At 35.7% G+C, this 25110-nt stretch overlaps 1 protein-coding gene across 1 annotated transcript in view; it reads left to right on the forward strand.

The window, feature by feature from the left end:
• Positions 1-25110, forward strand: part of LOC132556223 (myoferlin-like) — an 81430-nt gene that overhangs the window by 21065 nt on the left and 35255 nt on the right. Inside the window, exons 7-28 of the mRNA XM_060220616.1 lie at positions 983-1177; positions 1576-1626; positions 1950-2096; positions 3709-3755; positions 4037-4119; positions 4578-4681; positions 5380-5448; positions 5953-5996; positions 9825-9907; positions 13512-13612; positions 13846-13959; positions 15353-15452; positions 16741-16943; positions 17160-17266; positions 18391-18586; positions 18770-18922; positions 19637-19780; positions 20682-20768; positions 21126-21205; positions 23924-24038; positions 24290-24392; positions 24608-24738. Coding sequence (XP_060076599.1) covers positions 983-1177; positions 1576-1626; positions 1950-2096; positions 3709-3755; positions 4037-4119; positions 4578-4681; positions 5380-5448; positions 5953-5996; positions 9825-9907; positions 13512-13612; positions 13846-13959; positions 15353-15452; positions 16741-16943; positions 17160-17266; positions 18391-18586; positions 18770-18922; positions 19637-19780; positions 20682-20768; positions 21126-21205; positions 23924-24038; positions 24290-24392; positions 24608-24738 — 2457 coding nt within the window. The remainder of the gene's footprint in view (positions 1-982; positions 1178-1575; positions 1627-1949; positions 2097-3708; positions 3756-4036; positions 4120-4577; positions 4682-5379; positions 5449-5952; positions 5997-9824; positions 9908-13511; positions 13613-13845; positions 13960-15352; positions 15453-16740; positions 16944-17159; positions 17267-18390; positions 18587-18769; positions 18923-19636; positions 19781-20681; positions 20769-21125; positions 21206-23923; positions 24039-24289; positions 24393-24607; positions 24739-25110) is intronic.

The raw sequence follows: 25110 nt of genomic DNA on the forward strand, positions 1-25110 counted from the left end.
TAGAATACACCAAATTTTCAGTAAGAACTTGTCATTAAATGGAATTCAGGGGTGACGGTTGAAGCTTCCCTATGTATTGATGTACTTGTTAAGATAATTGACGAAGTATTGTGGTGTTATTGACCACCTTTTGTGCATCATTGACGAATGACGTCAACCAACAGTGGCCTAGGTAACATATGTCTAATATCAATAAAACCATTGTTTGTTGTCAAGAAAATCTTATACTTATGTAATCATTTGAACTTGTGGAATAATTGAAATACATTACGTTATACCTATCATCTGTAATTCTGTTCAAGATCATATTTCATCAGTCACAGAAAACTAATATTGTCCAGCTTTTTCCTCACTAGGCTTTCTGTCACTGATCTACATGCTTTCAAAAAGTTAGACAGATGAAAAAAATAATAGAAAAATGTAATTAATTTCTAGATTTAAATACTCAATAGAAATTCTTTGTTCTTTTCATGCCTTCATGGGGAGGTCTATGGTACAATTGTCACCCATATATGTCCTGTCTCCACCATTCTCATGGTGTTCCGTCCTCTTTTGGATCATTATCTCTCTCGTTTCTGTTTTCATTGTAATTAAACTTAAAACTGCTGTCAAATATGCAAATACTTCAAAAAGGTGCATTTGTGTTTTAGGGGCCAAGGACAATGTCAAGGTCACTGTTACTATTTATATAGCTTGTCAAGTAATGGTACTGGTTTATGTTGTATTAAGGGTCCTCTTGTAACTCTGGTGAATACTAGCTGTAATTCACTGCTGGGCTAGATAAATCTTCATGGTAGCTTGATGGGTTGAGTGTCATACTAATAAACGAGAGGTCCTAGGTTGGATGTAAGACATGTAAACCATAGGTCCCAGGTTCGAATCCTAGTGGAGGCATTTGAATAAATAATTATCTGTTTACATTGCGCCCATGTAAGGACATGGAAAGAAAATGAAGTTTGTCTCAAAAACCAATTATTTACAGGTGCGAGTGAAGATCATCGAGGCACGACAGCTCCAGGGTGCCAACATACAACCAGTGACTAAAGTGACTGTTTACAATCAAACAAAGCAGACACGTGTCAAAAAATCAACAAACAGCCCCTACTTCAACGAATCTTTCTTCTTTAACTTTCACTGCTCGCCAGCAGAACTGTTTGATGAGCTCATAGAATTCCAGGTAAGGTCTATTTTGTTACTTTAATATTAATTTAGTTCGTAATGTTCCACTACGATAAATAAATATGTGAGTTTTATTGTCATTCCAGATACAGTCGTCTGCCATCTGCCTTGTTAGATCACCTTTAGAAGGCTGTTTAGCAGTTTGCAAAAATTGTAAAAAAAGATTAACAGATAATGCCGAATGTAATGTTTTTGGTAATCACCAGGAGAAGACATAAATGCCTTTAGTAGTTGAATGCTGAGTGACATTGTTGTCTCCATGTTCAGTTTTACGTCACACCTGATGTCTCATTTTACTTCATGGGTGTTAAACTCCCGGCGACTTCAGTCAGATGTTCAGTTTTACATCACACCTGATGTCTCATTTAACACATTATGTCACATTTTACTTTGTAGGTGTTCAACTCCCGGCGACTTCGGTCAGATGCATTAATTGGCTCATTCAAGGTATGTATGTATATCATTAATGGAATTTTGTTTACAGGAAAGTAGGTTTAAGTAAAAACAAGTCATTAAACATTCAATAGCAGACTTTTTACTATATTATACTCTTACTTTATCATAAAGTTAGACGTTAACATCAGTTTTGAAGTGGTCTTTTGTCTGTGGACTTAAGAGTGTCAGATATAATACCAAGTCACTATGCAGATCCATATATTTTTTAGAACTCTTTTAAATGGAGGATTTCTTAACAGCTGTTAATGCAGCTTAGATATTGTAAATATACATGTTCAGGACTTGTTTTAAAATAATCACCATTGTGTTTGCAGTGTGATATTGGGATGGTGTTTATAGAACAGAGACATGCCCTCATCAACAAGTGGCTATTACTCAGTGATGCCAGTGACACTATGGCTGGGGCCAAAGGTTACCTCAAAGTCTGTGCCTGTGTTATAGGACCAGGGGACGAAGCACCGGTAATATAAAAATCTGTGCACATAGCTCTGTTAGACTGGGGCCAAAGGTTACCTTAAAGTCTGTGCCTGTGTTATAGGACCAGGGGACGAAGCACCGGTAATATAAAAATCTGTGCACATAGCTCTGTTAGACTGGGGCCAAAGGTTACCTTAAAGTCTGTGCCTGTGTTATAGGACCAGGAAACGAAGCACCGGTAATATAAAAATCTGTGCACATAGCTCTGTTAGACTGGGGCCAAAGGTTACCTCAAAGTCTGTGCCTGTGTTATAGGACCAGGGGACGAAGCATCGGTAATATGAAAATCTGTGCACATAGCTCTGTTAGACTGGGGCCAAAGGTTACCTCAAAGTCTGTGCCTGTGTTATAGGACCAGGGGACGAAGCACCGGTAATATAAAAATCTGTGCACATAGCTCTGTTAGACTGGGGCCAAAGGTTACCTTAAAGTCTGTGCCTGTGTTATAGGACCAGGGGACGAAGCACCGGTAATATAAAAATCTGTGCACATAGCTCTGTTAGACTGGGGCCAAAGGTTACCTCAAAGTCTGTGCCTGTGTTATAGGACCAGGGGACGAAGCACCGGTAATATAAAAATCTGTGCACATAGCTCTGTTAGATTGGGGCCAAAAGTTACCTCAAAGTCTGTGCCTGTGTTATAGGACCAGGGGACGAAGCACCGTTAATATGAAAATCTGTGCACATAGCTCTGTTAGACTGGGGCCAAAGGTTACCTCAAAGTCTGTGCCTGTGTTATAGGACCAGGGGACGAAGCATCGGTAATATGAAAATCTGTGCACATAGCTCTGTTAGACTGGGGCCAAGGGTTACCTCAAAGTCTGTGTCTGTGTTATAGGACCAGGGGTCGAAGCATCGGTAATATAAAAATCTGTGTACATAGCTCTGTTAGACAGGGGCCAAGGGTTACCTTAAAGTCTGTGCCTGTGTTATAGGACCAGGAAACGAAGCACCGGTAATTTAAAAAATCTGTATACATAGCTCTGTTAGACTGGGGCCAAGGGTTACCTCAAAGTCTGTGCCTGTGTTATAGGACCAGGGGACGAAGCACTGGTAATATAAAAAATCTGTATACGTAGCTCTGTTAGACTGGGGCCAAAGGTTACCTCAAAGTCTTTACCTATGTTATTGGACCAGGGGACGAAGCGTCGGTAATATGAAAAATCTGTATACATAGCTCTGTTAGACTGGGGCCAAAGGTTACCTCAAAGTCTTTACCTGTGTTATAGGACCAGGCGGAAGCACCGGTAATATAAAAAATCTGTATACATAGCTCTGTTAGACTGGGGCCAAAGGTTACCTCAAAGTCTTTACCTGTGTTATAGGACCAGAGGATGAAGTGCGGTAATATAAAAATTCAGTGTACATTGTTGTGTTTGACTATTATTATGTCAAAATCTAAGATTACTGAACGTTAGTTACAAACATTGATGGTCTACAACAGAATCATAACTGTTTCTTAGTAATACTCATTTTTCATTGTTCTCTTTACACTAATTATGAAATAATGATGAAAAATTTTTGTTTACATCCCAATATAAATCTACATATTTTTAATTCATCATAGGTTTTAATTACATACATGTTCTGATTTCAGAGTTTCAAAGCTGCCAGTGGAAAGGATGAAAGTGATGATATTGAAAGGTATTGATCCAGACTTAATATTCTAGAGAGTTTCTTTGTTAAATCATCTGGATGGATGATATTTATACTCTCCAGAAATTTGTACTGCCTTTACATTGATCATTGATCCTATATAAAAATATCTTTCGATTTCTTATCGAAATTAAAAAATTTAAAGAAAATTGAGTCTGAATTCAGTTTCATAAAAACTATGGAGTAGATATCTGTCCTCTTTTTATTTCTTTATACAAAGATTGTTGTGATGGAATATAAACTAAACTGATATATATTGGTTTCCATAGTAACCTTCTGCGACCTTCTGGAGTTCAGCTGAGACCTGCCACTTTTACACTAAAATTGTTCGGAGCAGAAGATATTCCTAGGAGTGAGTACAGTATAACCATATGGAAAACTCTGCTAGGGTTGGCTGAAAACTCTGCTAGGGTTTGTTTAAAACTCTTCAAGAGTATGCTGAAAAGCTAAAAATCTCAAAGTTGAGTAAAGAATTTGAACTTATCAACAGTTTTTGCATCCCTGTTATTAGATTTTGACACTCAATGGTTTTCCTTTTTCTGATATAAAGCTTTGGAAATGTGGTAAAATGTTTGTATTCAATACTTTGTAAGCCTAAAAAGATTTTTGTATTAATTGGAATTTTGTAAAACGTAGACGGTGAGTACTTTATGTAATATCTTTACCCTATACAATTTTCATCTTCCTGTGGTTATAAATGGTTTTCTGTAATATAGAAATCCAGTCTTGCTACTCGTCATACTTACCTAGATTCCTAGATTGACAATGACAATCTACCTAACAATGGCATGACCTATGTTTGACCTTCAGTGGACCCAGCCTTCCTCCAGGGAGTCAAAAAGGTGTTTGGTATTGGAGAAGAACAGAAAGAGCTGGTTGATCCCTACTTTGTCTTCTCATTTGCTGGAAAGGAGGTAAGCAAAAATTGATATACTTGGGTCACACTTTACTAAGTTTTTGGGAAAATATGAGTAGAAATTATCAGGAACTATAGGAAATTTACTGATTAGTTACAATATCTTATACCTTTTGGTTACACTTAACTTATTATTGGAAATATTTGTATATAAAATTAGTGGATATTTATGTCTTACATTGATAGTCTCTTACTGTTTTGATAAGATTCCCCAGTACTTCAATATCAGAATACTTGGCTAAAGTTTGAAAATATCTGTGTGCTTGTTTTATCATGTCAGTCTTAAAGATACAAAGTTAGAGGATTAAGATGAAAAAATAAGCACAATGTTATAATGGATGTTATAAAAAGAAATAGTTGAACAACATGTCTGTATGACATTGTATGACTTTGTATGACATATTTGTATGACTTTGTATGACATATTTGTATGACTTTGTATGACATATTTGTATGGCTTTATATGACATATTTGTATGACTTTGTATGACATATTTGTATGACTTTGTATGACATATTTGTATGGCTTTGTATGACATTTGTATAACTTTGTATGACATATTTGTATGGCTTTGTATGACATATTTATATGATATATTTGTATGACCTTGTATGATATATTTGTATGACCTTGTATGACTTATTTGTATGACATTGTCTGACATATTTGAATGACTTTGTATGTATTATCTACAGGTTCATTCAAAAATTATGTACTCCAATGATCATCCCGACTGGAACCAGGTGTTGCGTCTTGGACTTCAGGTACTTTTTACTACATATTGTGAATGAGATTCAATTTCTTACAGAACTTAAAGAGATATTACCATACAAATTAAAACAAAATCTACCATGATTACAACCAGACATAGGAATATACCTGAGAAACGAGATACGCATTTCCTGTATCTGATACAGATCACTTCATTGCTCTAATGTAGATATGGATATAGAAGCATTTTCCTTGCATCATTAGGCATAACAGTTGTAATTTTCACATCACAGTTGGTCATTCTAAAGCATATTAAGTCTGTTTTGAAAGTGAAATAGAAAGTTATCATAATTTAGGTTATTTTATCGTGAAGTCTATTTAAATCTTTGATACTTACACTGTCATTCATCTCATGTTTATTAAGATAGAAAAAGATTTCTTCAAATCTACATTTACTGGGAAACTTTGGAATTGAAAGGAAATCTTTAATATCTTGATTAATTTAGTATATTATACATGAGTACCCCGTATTACTTGTTTTTGTATCTCTGTTGTAGTTCCCATCAATGTGTGAGCGCATTAAATTTAGCGTTAAAGATTGGTATGTATATAATTGGTTTTTACATATCTTGTTAAATTTGTTGTATTTATTTTTTTAAATATTGTGTCATTTTAAGCGACAAGTAATTTGTTTTATTTACACTGTCTATACTTCTGTTTTAAAGCAACATTTCTATGTGTTTAAGAATATTCTTCTGGTTATGATTTCTTCTATCCCTGTGTTTAGATTTATATCAAAATTCTTTAGCTTATATCAGTTAATCTTTTGGTTTTCACTCCTGGCATGTAAAGATTTATACACAATTATAATAAGAGTTATTGCCCGTTGTTACCATTTGTTATTGAGAGGTGCTCCACCATTTCCCATTGTCATATTTCCTATATATATATATGTACTGTTTGGATGAGGAGGTGTCTTGACCTAAATTATGCTTATATTCAGCACTTTATAAAATGTTATTTTGCTTTGTTTACTTTTGGTTTCAAATTTTGGAGAAATTTAATTTTGCTCAATTTTTATTCCAATTTTTTAACCTTGATTGCACAATACACCTTTAGATGATCATTGGTTCGCTTTAGATTTCAGCATTTGATGCTTTGGAACACAGGGGGATTACATGTAACACTCTCTTTTGCCCGCAGCACATTTTATACAACATGATTCCTTTTTAAAACATCTGTATATAGATATCTTCTGTAGACTTGATACTGGGAAACCATTTAAATCATTCTCAACACACCAGGAACACCATATTTCATAAAATGTAAACCTGTACAAATGTTGCTTTAAGACCAGTGTGATAAAAGTCATTCTGTTGGTGTTGTTGATGTTGGATGTGATTTATTTCTGTCTAGGTTTAATTACAATATATGTTGTTTATACAGTGATGATTTGATTTGATAAATAGGATTGAATGTTTCAAAAATGCATACATATGTGTATATGTAGAAGATAACAATTTGTAGAGATGAATTTATTACTAGATTATTTTAAGACTTTTTCACTAAATGTGGAAAATACTGAAAATATTCAACAAACAAAGAAGGGTTAGTTAAGTGTTATAAGTTGTATTAATTAGTCCGTAGACTTCTTACCCTTGTAGAATCTAGGATTTAGTATGATCTGTATAATGTCCTCATTACTTATCTGGAGTTAGATGTAGATTTCCTTCCTTAACATAGTTTTACTCCATAACACATACAGGACAACAGTGATATGGTTATGAATGGGATTATAATCCTTTAGTTATCGTTGATATATCAGGATAGATACTGCAGTAATTATATTACCTGTGATTATAAATATTACCTGTGACTATAATCATATCAACTCTGATTATAATTGTATTACCTGTGGTTATAAATACTACCTGTGATTATAATCATACTACCTTTGTGATTATAATCATATTACCTTTGTGATTATAATCATGTTACCTGTGGTTATAAATATTACTTGTGATTATAATCAATTAACCTTTATGATTATAATTATATTACCTGTGGTTATAAATATTACTTGTGATTATAATCATGTAACCTTTATGATTATAATTATATTACCTGTGGTTATAAATATTACTTGTAATTATTATCATTAAACCTTTGTGATTATAATTATGTTATCAGTGTGATTATATTCATGGTACTGGTTATAATCATGTTTCACTTTCCTTGGGTTTAAATTGACATACCACCACTGTTTATGTGATCTCCCTAAACTAAAGTACTGACTGCTGTTTCCCATTGTTGATTGATATTCATTAAATAGGTACTGTAGTTGATCACTGATAAGACCGGTCCTTTAGCAGTTGGTTAGATCTGTAATGGCCTATATCTAGGTCGGTACCATGTAAATATTAAGCCATTCTTTATCTATATATCACATCTCTCTGATTACTGATGGCTTTTTACAAAGTGTTGGACTAATTGTGAGAGCAGTGATTTGACTGTCAATTTACAGACAGACAATTCAGGTCTTAACAGTGGTAAACAAAACAGTGACTAAATCTGGCTGTCAGAAAAATACCTAGCATCAGTTATTATAACATGGCATGCTAGCTTGCCACTGCTCGACTAGTGAGTAGGCTGGTCGCATGCAGCTCTCCCTCTACACATCAGCATGAGATGCTATAGAACCAACCCCCCCCCCTCCCCCTCCCCACAGATACTTTGTTAAGCATCATGCTTTGACTTTTTAAAAAGGTGATCCAGATTTACTAACGGTATTGGTAATTAACAGGCAAACTCAACGATGGAGTCAGGGCAGTAATAATTATACTTAGTCCAGGGATAATCTTCACATATCTTACTTTATTCCAAAGGACAAGATAAACATTACATATCTATTTATTCCAAGGGTTAAGATAAACTGAACATATCTTTATTTATTCCTAGGGATGAGAAAAACTTAATGTAGCTTTACTTATTACAATAAATGTTGTAAATGTGACATACCTGTATTTATTCCTGTCTCTGTTAAATATGATTAAATGAAATCATTTGAATTGTTTTGCCTGAAGAGTTCACTCTTAGAAATGAGATAAACTTAACATACCTGCATGTTGACATTTCACTTAGAGACCAGGAAAACTGTTGACACATGCACTTTTTCCCTCGTGACAAATTAAATGTAATACTTGTTTATCACAGTGATGATTGTCAAACTAAATCTACCCAGTATTCAGACCAATGACCAGATTAACACAAGCTTTATCCCGAGTGATGATGTTAAAGTGCCTGTTTATAGGTCACAGAAAGCAGAAAACCTTACAGTCTCTTCTTTAACATATCAGCTTTCATGCGATATACTGAGAAACAAGATTATAACACAGATGTACTTCAATTACTTAAAACTTGTAGGAAATGAATACTAAAGGATAAAGTAGGATTTTGTATGCAATATAGATGTGTTATTTGCTGCTAAGTAGATAGTTTATCTACAGCCACAAAGCTCTCAATAGCATATTTTATTGATTTGTTATAAAAAATCTTAAAACTTTGTTTCACTGTTCTCTTTTACTATAGAATTTCTTCACTAATGCATTGTGTGGCTTCAGAAAAAAATACTTTTGATTTTCTGATTGCAACTATATCTTTGCTTGTTTGTTAAGTCACATTTCATTGCAGATTCACAGTAGGACTCACAATGTATATATCATATGTCAAGTGTTAGTGCTTTTATAGTATACAGGAGGTTAGAGTCAGGGTAAAAACATTTTGATCTGATTATAAGTCAAGGTCAGATAGGTTGGATTCTGATTATACGTCAAACATAGGACCTGATCATAGGTCAAGGCCAAATATTGGGTTCCTATCATAGGTCAAGGTCAGATGTTGGGTTCTAAACTGAAGTACATGTCAAAAATTGGCATTGAATCATAGTTCAAGGTCAAAAATTAGGATATGATAATAGGTCAAGGTCTGACATTAAGATTTGATTATAAGCCAAGGTCAAAACATTTGGTTCAGATCAGAGTTCATGGTCTGGTGGCAATTTGGTTTAACTTACAATTTCAGGATAAATATTCAGTTTTGATCATGAGTTAATCTGTATTAATTGCTTTAATTATGTTTTTATGATAAATGAATATCTAAATCTTACATGTAATTTTATTACAATGTCCAAAAGTCAAGGTCATATTGATACCGTTATCGATTCTTCATAATTCTGGGTTAACAACATGTATTTCAGATTCATTATCAGATGGTAGGGGGCAATATTAAAGTAATGAGTAGAACTAAATATAGTTTCCAAAGAATGTTTCAACCCAAAATGTTCATTCAAGGTCATTGTGAGTCCTATTTTTAGTTGTTGTTGGCATGTTTAGCACATATTACTGTGTATTTGACGGTTACGTTACCGTAGGGACCGGATCAGTGAAGACGATACAATCTGTTCAAGCACACTCAGAGTTCCTCTCATCTCACAGAACGCAGCAGGGGAACAGGGTTGGTTTTCACCATTATCTTTAAAGGCAAGAACTGGTCAAACAGATATCGTACACAGAAGTTTCCTTTATTGCACTTTGTTCAGAAACTCTTGACTTTAACTGTGAGTTTTATTTTTCATTGCGATATTTCTATGACCCAAACACCAGCACTACTCTAAAGTAGAAATCTAATGAAATGACATTTAATTGTAAATAAAAAGGATCATTTGAGGAAAATATGTTGCTCTTTGTTGTTGATTTCTGATTTCAAAAGACAATAATGGAAATGTGAGATTTCTGTTTGACCAATATAGCATGCTGGTTTCCATGGTAACCATTGCCATTCCTCGTTCTTGTCTTGTAACGAATGTTACCTTGGTGGCGGTCTTCAGACTTGGAACAAATCACTCCTTTCATAAATCCTTCCATATTCCACTACTGTGTAACACCTTCCTTTATCATTCATTCTCTATACATTTAGATTTATTTTGTACCACCTCAGTCGCAACACCATTCAGCTTTCTTTCAATGCAATCCTGCTTACTACATGTATATCCATTCTCAATTAACAAGCCAGTGTGATAGCAATTTTTTTGAGAATGCGCTCATTATATACATAGGTCATTACTTATCAAGACATAGTGGTTTCTTACAGTCTCTAGGTTCAGCTCTGTTCAGCATATAGAAATCAGACATTTTGTCTAAATCAACAATCAAAAAAAATATTGTGATACAAAAACAGAAGTTTTGTGTTTATGGTTTACCAGCAATGTAATGGATTGTCAGAACAGCCATGTTTCTGTATATCTGTGTCAGTGACATGAACACTAAAGTTGCTCGTACTGTGACATATGAAAGATGATTTATTTTTCAATGGTTATTGTACCAACAATAGGTGAGATTTATTTTATGCTTTCTCGGCAAGCTATTGGCTTTTTAACACTTCACTGAACAGCGCTAAATAATTCAGAATCACTCTAACTAAAGAGCAGAGATGAATCAGATCACTGCTCTGATGATGCCACTCTAACAAAGCTGTTTCAGATCAGAACATTTAGTTATGTAGAAGTGTGTACTAATAGCACTTGAAGATTAGTACTGCGATGGTCTTTTGTACAATGGTAGCATGGTTGTAGCACTGTTGTTCAGAGGGGAGTCCGATGTATGTGTCTAAAATCAGATGTTTTAATCAATCCTGTTAAAAACTAACAAATGACTAATAAACTTAATATATACTCATGTTTAATCAGTATATCTAGTGGCCAGACCATGTTATAATATGCATTAATATTTCAGTTTCATTACAATATATTAATGTATTCCTACTTTCTGTCCTGCCTTCTGACCTCCAGGGATCGCATAGGTAATGATGACCCGGTTGGAACGTCGTTTCTTCCAATATCTCTCATATCGAGTGCAGGAGAAGAGGGTATTTATGTCCCTTTGTAGAATTCTTTTTTTTTTCGTTGTGTGCTTGACTTCTATATCTCTATACCTATTTATAGTGCTGTATAATATATTATGTTACTAATTTAATCATTACATACTTTTGTCATATCTAGCCACTGATGAATTTGTTGACTGTACTCATTCGTTAATTCAGCGTATCTGACTTTCATTTTTTCCCCACCTCACTGTCTTTTCCTTACATCACACAATACTTCTAAAGAATTTCAAAGAGATTTAATACTTTCCCTTGTGATTCCCATGTGACTTACACCAATAAGTGATCATTAAATAGCCTACAGTATGTGAATGTTACAGTAAGGGAAATCTATGTACAAAGAAAAAAAGGTTTCATCAAGATAGCTGCAAAAGTTTTGTTTATTGATTTTTTTAGAATAATTAGATATTTATATCTCATAAGAATTCATAGATTAGTGAGATAGTCAGTGACCTAATTATTACTTGATGGTTTATAGTTAATGTAGAAACATATATTACGCTTGTAAAAAATGGATACACTGAACTGTTATGTGTTTTAACATGATTGAGCCTGTAGCAGCTATGTTATTAGCTCAAGGTCTGGATAATCTAGTGTCAATATATGTAACAACAGAGTTGTCTTTCTTTGGTCGGGTTTTCTATCATTTAATTTGTAACAAATACTATTTTGGTATTTCAAATGTATGAAAAATTGTATCTGTTTTAAATAATTTCTCATTTTCATATGCATCATTTACATTTTCTTCTTTAACAGACATTGTTTTTAACAAATCTAATTTTTCATTTACAATCGTTTACAAAGAGAGTATGGAGGATGGTAAATTATTTTGCATTTAATTTTGAGTCTGTTTTTCAATTTACGGTGTCTGGGTTGTTGTCTCAAGTAACATAACAATACTTTTGTTTTTTTTATTTTAGTAAAACTATGCTTTTGTTATCCACCTGTTTACAGTAGAGTACTAAACATAAAACAGGGACATCCCTGATTTTATCTTCAGCCTTGTTTATGGATTAGTCTGTTTTAAACTGATTTATAGATCAATTTTATGTACTGATATCAAATTATCATCACCATTTAGACCTGACTTACCTGTGGGTAAAATACACTTTTATAATAAGGTTAAATAGAATTGTCTTGTTAGATGTGATTGTAAAGTATAGGTCGTGGATATCTTTTCAGAAGAAATATCCTTTAGGCACCTGTAGCATACTGTTAACTTTGGATCCTAGTTGATGTATAGGTATCACAAAAATACTTGCTGTGTAGTTGTTTGGCAATACTGAATCATGTTAACCTTTCCAGATAAGTTGTCACAGTAATGATATATACATCGTATTAATGAAAACAGAAGTCATTTATATTGTGTATATTGATTTAGAACATTTATATATAAGTTAATTTGGAGGATAAAGATTTACTTTCTGATTCAGAGGAAATAAGCACTTATTTGAATTATACTGTGAATGACTATCAAGTTTAAGCATCGTGATATATCAGTAATTTTCTGTCTCTATGATTCTTTGGGTGATATGTGATTTCTGAGTTTGTGGCATGAGATTTCCTCATGGTTGCATCAACATTACTTCAGCACACCACAAAGAAGATGAACGATAACCATATTATTTTTACTTTGTCATGAATGTTTTGACTTTTCACTTCCTTGGGATTCGTTTTATCAGTAAACATCTTCCTTTTCTGTGATTATGATTTATAGGATTCAGCTGTCAAGAAATCCCTGGTATATACAACTTTCATTTAATTTGAATTTTAGATAAAAAGTTTGAACATTATTATTCAAGAAATATTTTCTAAACTATTGTTTTGTTTGAATTTCTATTGATTTCATTTTATTCAAATTTCAGAGAAAAAATTTGTACAAAATTGTTGGTAATAATTAATTACTTTTTTATCTATTATTTTGTATCATGGAAACTTTTCATAACATGACATGTGTACAGTGTTAGATCATGTATCCGACAGATGTTTGTAGGTTGTAATCATTCTTGTTTCATTTTAAAGTTTAAATTACTTTTTGTGAGAAATATTTGCTGTTACAAACATATCGATAATTTTATAAAATGTTTATTGAAATAATAATCCCTTTTTTATTATTGTAGAAAATATATAAACAATCTCAATATTACCTAAATTGACCATTGAACAATTTTTTTTCTAGGTTTCCTACCAACGTTTGGCCCCTGCTTTATTAATTTCTATGGGTCAACCAGAGAATATTCAGATCTGCCAAATGAGTATGAGGACCTAAATGAAGGAAAGGTATGTAGCTACATGTATGTTGTTTCTCCCACAGGTACATGTCCATGTTTACTTAAAAATGTAAATTTGTCTTTCCCAAGAGATAAAGATAGCTCACTTATGCAAATGTCAAATCATCACTCTATGTAGTTCACTGACCAGTCAATACTTTTTGATAGACTGACCAATCAACTTATGGATCACATTGTTTAATCCCATTCTGTATTAAACTGACAAATGACTGTTTATTACAGGGCACAGGTGTAGCCTACAGGGGACGTGCTTTAGTGGAGTTGACTACCGAGTTGGGTGCTTTACCAGAGGTTAATGTACAGGACATAGAAAGTGATGATGTTCTCCGTGTACAGGTGAGAATGAATCATGGAAGAAAGTGATGATGTTCTCTGTGGACAGGTGAAAATGAATCATGGAAAAAAGTGATGTTCTCTGTATACAGGTGAGAAGGAATCATGGAAGAAAGTGATGTTCTCTGTGGACAGGTGAGAATGAAGTATGGAAGAAAGTGTTGTTCTCTGAGGACAGGTGAGAATAAAGTATGGAAGAAAGTGATGTCCTCTGTGTTCAGGTGAGAATGAAGTATGGAAGAAAGTGATGTTCTCTGTGGACAGGTGAGAATGAAGTGTGGAAGAAAGTGATGATGTTCTCTGTGGACAGGTGAGAATGAATCGTGGAAGAAAGTGATGTTCTCTGTGGACAGGTGAGAATGAATCGTGGAAGAAAGTGATGATGTTCTCTGTGGACAGGTGAGAATGAATCATGGAAGAGAGTGTTGTCCTCTGGACAGGTGAGAATGAAGTATGGAAGAAAGTGATGTCCTCTGTATACAGGTGAGAGTAATGTTGGGAAGAAAGTGATGTTCTCTGTGGACAGGTGAGAATGAATCATGGAAGAAAGTGATGATGTTCTCTGTGGACAGGTGAGAATGAATCATGGAAAAAAGTGATGATGTTCTCTGTGTTCAGGTGAGAATGAATCATGGAAGAAAGTGATGTTCTCTGTGGACAGGTGAGAATGAAGTATGTAAGAAAGTGTTGTTCTCTGTGGACAGGTGAGAATGAAGTATGGAAGAAAGTGATGTTCTCTGTGGACAGGTGAGAATGAAGTATGGAAGAAAGTGATGATGTTCTCTGTGGACAGGTGAGAATGAATCGTGGAAGAAAGTGATGTTCTCTGTGGACATGTGAGAATGAATCATGGAAGAAAGTGTTGTTCTCTGTGGACAGGTGATAATGAAGTATGGAAGAAAGTGATGTCCTCTGTACACAGGTGAGAGCAATGTTGGGAAGAAAGTGATGTTCTCCATGTACAGGTGAAAACTCACTTTAAAGTTTGTGGAGCAAGTTCTTAAAATGCTTACAACTCCATAAGTACACATCTCACATTGTTCCTTTTTGCCTTAACACATAAGAGTGATATGACAAAAATTTAACGAATCATGTATGTGACATATTTTCAAAAAGTTGATATAAGTTCAGCTGGAAAATTGAAGATTTTACTGATTAACTGCTACTGGTAAGCTATGGAAATGTTAACTGCTACTGGTAAGCTATGGAAATGTTAACTGCTACTGGTAAGCTATGGAAATGTTAACTGCTACTGGTAAGCTATGGAAATGTTCATGGCTATGTTCACTGTGACACTTGATGTTTCTTGCCATTTAAAATTTTGAAATTCAAGTGAATATCAAATTTATATATCATATACTGATTAATATTACTGATGCAATATGTTTATTGGCAGAAATTCATGAGGAGGAGGAAATACAAGCTTCATGCAACGTTCCTCAATGCAACGATGGTCAGTGCAATTGATGCACCAGTAGAGTTTGAAATCAGTATAGGTAAGTTGTGACTGACAACGGTAGAGGTAAGTTGTGACTGACAACGGTAGAGGTAAGTTGTGACTGATGACAGCATCGATCAGTTGTGACTGACAACGGTAGAGGTCAGTTGTGACTGACAACGGTAGAGGTAAGTTGTGACTGACAACTGTAGAGGTAAGTTGTGACTGATGACAGTATCGATCAGTTGTGACTGACAACTGTGGAGGTAAGTTGTGACTGACAACGGTAGAGGTAAGTTGTGACTGATGACAGCATCGATCAGTTGTGACTGACAACTGTAGAGGTAAGTTGTGACTGACAACTGTAGAGGTAAGTTGTGACTGACAACGGTAGAGGTAAGTTGTGACTGACAACTGTAGAGGTAAGTTGTGACTGACAACTGTAGAGGTAAGTTGTGACTGATGACAGTATCAATCAGTTGTGACTGACAACTGTGGAGGTAAGTTGTGACTGACAACGGTAGAGGTAAGTTGTGACTGATGACAGCATCGATCAGTTGTGACTGACAACTGTAGAGGTAAGTTGTGACTGACAACGGTTGAGGTAAGTTGTGACTGACAACTGTAGAGGTAAGTTGTGACTGACAACGGTAGAGGTAAGTTGTGACTGACAACGGTTGAGGTAAGTTGTGACTGACAACTGTAGAGGTAAGTTGTGACTGACAACGGTAGAGGTAAGTTGTGACTGATGACAGCATCGATCAGTTGTGACTGACAACTGTAGAGGTAAGTTGTGACTGATGACAGCATCAATCAGTTGTGACTGACAACGGTAGAGGTAAGTTGTGACTGATGACAGCATTGATCAGTTGTGACTGACAACGGTAGAGGTAAGTTGTGACTGACAACGGTTGAGGTAAGTTGTGACTGACAACGGTAGAGGTAAGTTGTGACTGATGACAGTAATAAACAGGAAAATTATTTTGTTAAGTAAAATATTAACTTAAATGATATTCATCTATTCAGTGTTATTTCTCCTTGACAGATGAAGATCACATAGTATTTACTTTGAGTATCTGCCTGTACTTTATCAGATATCTTCCTGATTATGTCCTGTACAATGTTTCACATTGTGTAATTTATAGTACAATCAGATTACATGGACAGTTGTAGCCAAATTTGAAGTGCAACCTAGATTTTGTTTCCAAATTATCTTAGAAAGATTTTAAGTAATTTCATTTATACTTGTGTTTAAACTTTTGTTATTTTTTTCGGAACGAGAAATATTTCTTATAGGCATTTACCCTATGAATTTTTAATCAATTTTTGTGCTCATTTTTGAACAGGTAACTATGGTAACAAGTTGGATGACAATGTGCTGCCTTGTTCCTCGACAACCCAGCCCACCAATGCTGTGTTTGATGGCTGTCACTATTCCTTCCTGCCGTGGGGTGCCACCAAGCCATGTGTAGTGGTCGATTCTCACTGGGAGGATATCTCCTTCAGACTGGAGGCCCTCAACCTCCTTCAAGGCATCGTCGATAAGCTTGTAAGTTATTCAGTACTCTGTGGATCATTACGTTGTAGATAAATCAGTTTTACTGTACATAATATGCTGTGAAATCCTTGTGTTTTATTCCTTTCCATTTGATACCATTCTATTGCATCTGAAGTTAGTTGGTGTCTAAATAACAATGATGTATGAACACAAGTTTAAGAAAAAGGAAAAAGAAATTTACTGTTACAGTCATTTGTTAATTTGCAGGAAGCTAACATTGAGCAAGTTAAGATCGGAATGAAGGCAAAACTGCCAACCCCAGAACTTGCCCAGCTGCTGATATCACTTCTAGAACAGCTAGTTCAGGACTGCCGGTATGTAGCTATCCATCTCTACCTGGATTTTCACCATTCCTTCTGCTCTGTGACCCTTCCTACACAGCTATCACCATCCTTTCTGATCTGTGACCATTCCTACCTAGCTATCACCATGCCTACTAATCAGTAACCATCCTTACCCAGCTATCACCATGCCTACTAATCAGTAACCATCCCTACCCAGCTATCACCATGCCTACTAATCAGTAACCATCCCTACCCAGCTATCACCATCCCTTCTGATCAGTAACCATCCCTTCTCAGCTATCACCATGTTTACTAATCAGTAACCATTCCTACCCAGCTATCACCATCCCTTCTGATCAGTAACCATCCCTTCTCAGCTATCACCATGCCTACTAATCAGTAACCATCCCTACCCAGCTATCACCATCCCTTCTGATCAGTAACCATCCCTTCTCAGCTATCACCATGTTTACTAATCAGTAACCATTCCTACCCAGCTATCACCATCCCTTCTGATCAGTAACCATCCCTTCTCAGCTATCACCATGCCTACTAATCAGTAACCATCCCTTCTCAGCTATCACCATGCCTACTAATCAGTAACCATCCCTACCCAACTATCCCCATCCCTTCTGATCAGTAACCATCCTTACCCAGCTATCGCCATGCCTGCTAATCAGTAACCATTCCTACCCAGCTATCACCATCCCTTCTGATCAGTAACCATCCCTACCCAGCTATCACCATGCCTGCTAATCAGTAACCATCCCTACCCAGCTATCACCATCCCTTCTGATCAGTAACCATCCTTACCCAGCTATCACCATGCCTACTAATCAGTAACCATCCCTACCCAACTATCCCCATCCCTTCTGATCAGTAACCATCCCTTCTCAGCTATCACCATGCCTACTAATCAGTAACCATCCCTGCCCAGCTATCACCATGCCTACTAATCAGTAACCATCCCTACCCAGCTATCACCATGCCTACTAATCAGTAACCATCCTTACCCAACTATCACCATGCCTACTAATCAGTAATCATCCCTACCCAGCTAACACTGTCCTTACTGTTCAATGACCATCTCTACCCAGCTATCACCATGCCTACTCTTGTAGCTGTCATTTAGAAGCTGTTCCTTTATTTGATAGGAAACCATTACCACAACCTAAGCCAGCTCGTCATACACCCAACAAACTGGACCAGTTGACTGCACAGTACCGTGCAGCAGAACTGGCAAACATCGGGGAAATGGCAGGACAGCTGAGAGAGCATGCCACAGATGTCGCTGAGGCACTGAACGAAGCCGAGAACTTCCTACAAATGATCAAAAACCTAGCACAGGAGGTTAGTTCTACCTTAATTTTACATGAATCTTGTAACAGTTTAAGTGTTGATGTTTCCTGTGTTTACACAATATATCATATCTATATTGTAAATTTTTGACTAATGAAATGCTTTGTTGCGTCATGGATGAATTAGAATTCTTGGAAACGTTGTAGTTTGTATAAATATTCATAATGTTAACAGCCTCAGAACAGCATGCCAGACGTGATACTGTGGATGATTAGTGGAGAAAAGAGGATAGCCTATCATCGAATCCCAGCTAATGAGATCCTGTACTCTACCGACCCCAACTATGTGGGTCGTAACTGTGGCAAGCTTCAGTCCATTTGTCTTCAGGTAACTAATCTGCCTGTAAAATTTTTACTTCCATTGTGTAACAGTGGTCATTATTTATATCAATAAGTCTGCTAGAGATCAAACTGGTGACTTCTGACTTTCAATTACTTTCAGTGTTCAAAATATCCTCTAGATGAGATCAGAGTAACACTGGTCACATATTTACTGTGGTGAAATTTTAAGGTTCCTAAAAAGTCATTATGTTGTAAATTTACTTGTTAATTGTCTAGATAAATTATGAAGTGATTGGTCATTCAGAAATATTTTATTTAAGTTCATAATATATTCTGCACCCTCTTTAAGGAAATTTTAACCTCAGTAGAGAAAAAACATAATATATAAGAATAAGGAGATTTGTAGTAGTAGATATGTTTCTACGAATGTAGTCATATGTCCTGTGATGATTTGAAGTCACAAGTGACGACAATTGTCATGTGATGTTTTGAAGTCACAGGTGACGACAATGGTCATGTGATGTTTTGAAGTCACAGGTGAGGACATTGGTCATGTGATGTTTTGACGTCACAGGTGACGACATAAATCATGTGATGTTTTGAAGGTGACGACCTAGGTCATGTGATGTTTTGAAGTCACAGGTGACAACATTGGTCATGTGATGATTTGAAGTCACAGGTGACAACATTGGTCATGTGGTGTTTTGAAGTCACAGGTGACAACATTGGTCATGTAATGAATTGAAATTACTGTTTGCAGTTGCCAGGAGATAAAGCAATCAAGGACAAGAAGTTTGATGTTCCGGCTCTGATAAGAGTGAGGATCTGGCTTGGTCTCCAGAGCGAGGAGAAGGCATGGCACAAAATGCAGACTGAAGGTGAACTGGCTGTGTTTGCAGAAACAGTAAGTTGGATCTCTTATTTGTTAAAATTAATCTGTATTTGAAGAGCAAATATAATGCCACAACTAAGTAAAGAGTTAAAACATGACTGAAGTGCAACTTTGTTGTCATCAGTGACCCAGTGGTGTCAGTGTCATGTTTTGGTGTCAGTGACACATGTTGGTGTCAGTGTCATGTTTTGGTGCCAGCGACACATGTTGGTGTCAGTGTCATGTTTTGGTGTCAGTGTCATGTTTTGGTGTCAGCGACACATGTTGGTGTCAGTGTCATGTTTTGGTGTCAGTGACACATGTTGGTGTCAGTGTCACATGTTGGTGTCAGTGTCATGTTTTAGTGTCAGTGACACATGTTGGTGTCAGTGTCCTGTTTTGGTGTCAGTGACACATGTTGGTGTCAGTGTCATGTGTTGTTGTTAGTGATACATGTTGGCATCAATGTCACATCAATGATATGTGGTTGTGTCAGTGACACATGTTGATGTCAGTGACATTTGTTGGTGTCGGTGACATGTGATGCTATCAGTGACACATGATGCTGTCAGTGTCATGTGTTGGCATCAGTGACATCAGTGATGTTGGTGTCACTGCCACTATTAGTGTCTGTGTCTCATATTGGTGTTAGCGTCTACTTTTTTTCTAAAAGATTTAGTTTAGATGTAGATTTGAAGGAAAATAACTTGGGTGTAAGATTGAGATTTTAAATTCTTAAATCAAACTTTTGGATGTAAATTTTGGGACTCCTATAATTATTTTCGAGTTAACCAGAAATAAATTTTCTATACCAACATCTTAGTTAATAAAACTGATTCATGTCTTATTCAGTTGGTACAATAGTTCTTATTCAGTTGTGATAGGAATGATGATATAAAGAATTTCTTGTCATATTCATGATGTATATTTACAGTATGAAAACGAGATCAGTATTCCAATTGTGGGCTGGACCAACAAAGGACCACTGGGGCGCCCCAAATGGTCAGACAGCCAAGGCAAGGTCAGTATAAAAGTGTCAGATACATCAGACAAGAGGTAACGGTAAACATTAAACAACAGTAAATTTTTTATATATTTGTCTCGGAAATGTTTTTTCTGCAGATGGTTTTTGGTGTAAAAAATATGGCTGTTAGGTTGTACTCACATTTCTGAAAATGATTGATAATTATTTCAACACTAAATGTGATTTTTTACTCTAAAGATTTAAAGGAAGGTAAAGAGACATTTAATGAAAAAGGGTTGGTTACAACAGTGAAGGTATTGGTAGATTTAGAAGGACTTCTGACTTTCATGTGGACAAACACTAAGGTCACACTTCTCTGTTGTTTGACGAATGTATTTCTTACCCGTCCACTAGGTCTCCCTGAAGAAAGAGAAATTTGAACCTCCGCCTGGCTGGAGGTGGGACAGTGAGTGGTACATCAGTCCTGAACTCAGGTAGGTCACATGTCATGTGATTTGGGGATGTCACAGGTACTAATCTCTGATGAAGCAGGTCACATGTCATGTTATAGGGCTGTCACAGGTACAAAATCTCTGATGAAGCAGGCCATATATTGTGTTATAGGGCTGTCACAGGTACAAAATCTCTGATGAAGCAGGCCATATATTGTGTTATACGGCTGTCACAGGTACAAAATCTCTGACAAAGAAGGTCACATGTCATGTTATAGGGCTGTCACAGGTACAAAATCTCTGACGAAGCAGGCCATATATTGTGTTATACGGCTGTCACAGGTACAAAATCTCTGAGGAAGCAGGTCACATGTCTTGTTATAGGGCTGTCACAGGTACTAATCTCTGATGAAGCAGGCCATATATTGTGTTATACGGCTGTCACAGGTACAAAATCTCTGACAAAGCAGGTCACATGTCATGTTATAGGGCTGTCACAGGTACAAAATCTCTGATGAAGCAGGCCATATATTGTGTTATACGGCTGTCACAGGTACAAAATCTCTGACAAAGCAGGTCACATGTCATGTTATAGGGCTGTCACAGGTACAAAATCTCTGACGAACAGGCCATTTATTGTGTAATAGGGCTGTCATACAAAATCTCTGAGGAAGCAGGTCACATGTATTGTGTTATAGGGCTGTCACAGGTACAAAATCTCTGATGAAGCAGGCCATATATTGTGTTATAGGGCTGTCACAGGTACAAAATCTCTGAGGAAGCAGGTCACATGTCTTGTTATAGGGCTGTCACAGGTACTAATCTCTGACGAAGCAGGCCATATATTGTGTTATAGGGCTGTCACAGGTACAAAATCTCTGAGGAAGCAGGTCACATGTCTTGTTATAGGGCTGTCACAGGTACAAAATCTCTGACGAACAGGCCATTTATTGTGTAATAGGGCTGTCATACAAAATCTCTGAGGAAGCAGGTCACATGTCTTGTTATAGGGCTGTCACAGGTACAAAATCTCTGACGAAGCAGGCCATATTTTGTGTTATAGGGCTGTCACAGGTACAAAATCTCTGAGGAAGCAGGTCACATGTCTTGTTATAGGGCTGTCACAGGTACAAAATCTCTGACGAACAGGCCATTTATTGTGTAATAGGGCTGTCATACAAAATCTCTGAGGAAGCAGGTCACATGTCTTGTTATAGGGCTGTCACATTGTAAAAATTACATCATATATCAGCATATCAGTTCATCCAAGTAGTGCTGATGGTGACAAGATATATTCTACTAAAACAACATATGGCAATGACAGGATATGTATTGCAATGTACTAATATGCCATATCATTCTTTCTGTGGTTTTATCTAGAAACCATGTTGTTTGTCTGGCATTTCACTGTTTTTTTTGCATGAAGAGAAATGTGCATCCAAATAAAGTGAAACAGAAAATATCTACAGAATCTCTGTTTACCTTAGTAGAGTTATAAAGAAAACATCTATAGCAATATTAATTTAGTTCACTCAAATAGTGTAATAGGGATATTTCAGAGCCACAGTTTTGATTCCATTATTGTGGTTATATAAAAAAGATTCAGAAAAACATCATTTGAGTTCACTTAATTGGAATTATATCATACAGAGCTACAGAATTTTGTTTCAGTAGTAGAAATCAGCTGCTCTGTCATTGATCCTGATCATCATTGTTAAAACTCTTCATTTATTTCACTTCTGCATGGAAAAGTATCAGGTACAACATATCACTAACCACTCTTTTCTTAATACTCGTATTTTCTATCATTGTCTCTGTTTACCTTTTATCTTTCTTCTTAAGCGGTCAGTCTCAAGCTTTTGTTCTATGTTTCATATTTTTATCATTTTTAGTATTTATCAAGAATTTTTACCTTGTGTCAAAGGTAATTTGATGTCTGTTCATTTCTTTAAGTCAAGCATGATAACAGAAGATGTAATAAACACAGTTTTCATTAAATATATAATTTTTTTTTATTTAAACAATGATTATAATTTCATTAGCAATTTTTAATACTGTTGTTGTTGTGGTACTCCAGTTCTCATTCTAGTCATCCTTTTTCAGATTTTCTTTTTGTATATTTTTTTTAATCTTATTTTCTAATTAAGAGTTAAATGTCAGGTGGTGATGTCATCATACATGTACCAGATGTGTTGACGTTTAATTGTCAATTTGCTATTAATGTAAAACTAATCAGGAGCATGTCTAGTAAATTGTTCTGAAAAACAGAAATTTACTTTTTTTTTCTATTTTCAACAAAGAAACTTCGCTTCAGCAAATAAATATATAAAACAAAATCATTAGGATCTCTAATGAAACTGCATTGTATATTTGTATAGTAATCATATCAGAGTGCCAGATGGTGAATATTATGCGAGTCTGTCCTTTTATTTGCTCATATTTTTAGTTTTTAAGACTTTTTTAGAAACCAGAACTCTGACCAAATATTTGATTTTAATAAAAAAACTATATGGCAGTCTGGGCTATTTCTTTATATCTAGCTATGGTAGTCTCTCAACTGTTGTAGTCCTCTCTGTTAACTGAGTTAATTAAGTTGGAGACACAAGCTTGGTGGTGATATTGAAGATTTTAGTTTAGTCCGTTTGGACTTTTTTACATTGAATCTGTTAGAAAAGAATACATTTCTTAACTTCTGCAAAATAATAGGATTCTTACATGTGAATTGGTAAATGTGTCAATTTTTATCCCCTCTATTTTTAGCATGCTGTTTGATAAGGATGCAGGACACAAAGTATACATGGAGGACGTGTACGAGTGTCATTCTCGTATGCCTGGAGGAAGCTGGGGCGAGGCCACTACTCCTTGGGCAGATGTGGTCAGTTTTCATTTTCTTTTGATTAAACAGGAAAACAAATCAGTTTTCAGATAAGGTTCCAGTAGGCAACAGAGTAAAACAAAGTGAAAATCAGCCACATCATATACAAAGAAAAGTGTTATTTGTTTGTTGTATATTTTCCATTGTTTATGTACATGTTGAATAATTCTATAGACCTGTGAAATACAGATACGTATGATTGGAATTATCCTAGAATTTAATGTCTACTTGTTACCTATCTTTTGTTCCAGAAAGGTGACAAGTGTCTGTCTCGAGGAGAGACACACCTCCCTCCAGGCTGGGTGTGGGAAGATGAATGGGAAATTGACCTTAGTCGAGCTGTTGATGAGGATGGTATGTGCTAGCGACCTTGACCATGGTTGACTAGAGAATTATTTAGTTGTTAGTGATCTGTATCTTTGTTGAAAATGTCTCTGGTTACCTTGACCTTTACTGATTAAGAATGTCTGTAATGATGTTACCTACATGTAGTTGTATAAGGGTTCTTTTTAGAACTAAGATTTTCTTGTTAAAGTTTGTGACTATGATCAAGTTTTTCCATCCACCAGGCTGGGAGTACTGCGTAGAGGCTACGATGGCAGGTTATGGTCCAGTTGAGAAGCGATACCACCTCTGTCGTCGTCGGCGATGGATACGTACACGACGTTTGGTCGAAGATCCAAAGAAACAGAAAGAAAAGGTAACATATTGCTGCAACAGAAAGTATAATCAATGGTGTAGTTATTACTATTCTCCTTCTAGATGTTCTTGCTTTTAAACTTTGTGGTAAAAAAACATGTTTATATTAATTGTTACATCTTTCAACAGTGCTGGAAATGGAGACTTAATTAAGGAACAAGGAAGATTTTTATGTAGGGAAAATAGAAGATTATAATGTAGGGAAAATAGAAGATTATAATGTAGGGAAAATAGAAGATTATAATGTAGGGAAAATAGAAGATTATAATGTAGGGAAAATAGAAGATTATAATGTAGGGAAAATAGAAGATTTTAATGTAGGGAAAATAGAAGATTATAATGTAGGGAAAATAGAAGATTATAATGTAGCAAA

This window comes from Ylistrum balloti, unplaced genomic scaffold (genome assembly GCF_031769215.1).
Source record: "Ylistrum balloti isolate Yb309-2 unplaced genomic scaffold, AGI_CSIRO_Ybal_v1 Utg370554, whole genome shotgun sequence".
Classification (NCBI taxonomy): domain Eukaryota; kingdom Metazoa; phylum Mollusca; class Bivalvia; order Pectinida; family Pectinidae; genus Ylistrum; species Ylistrum balloti.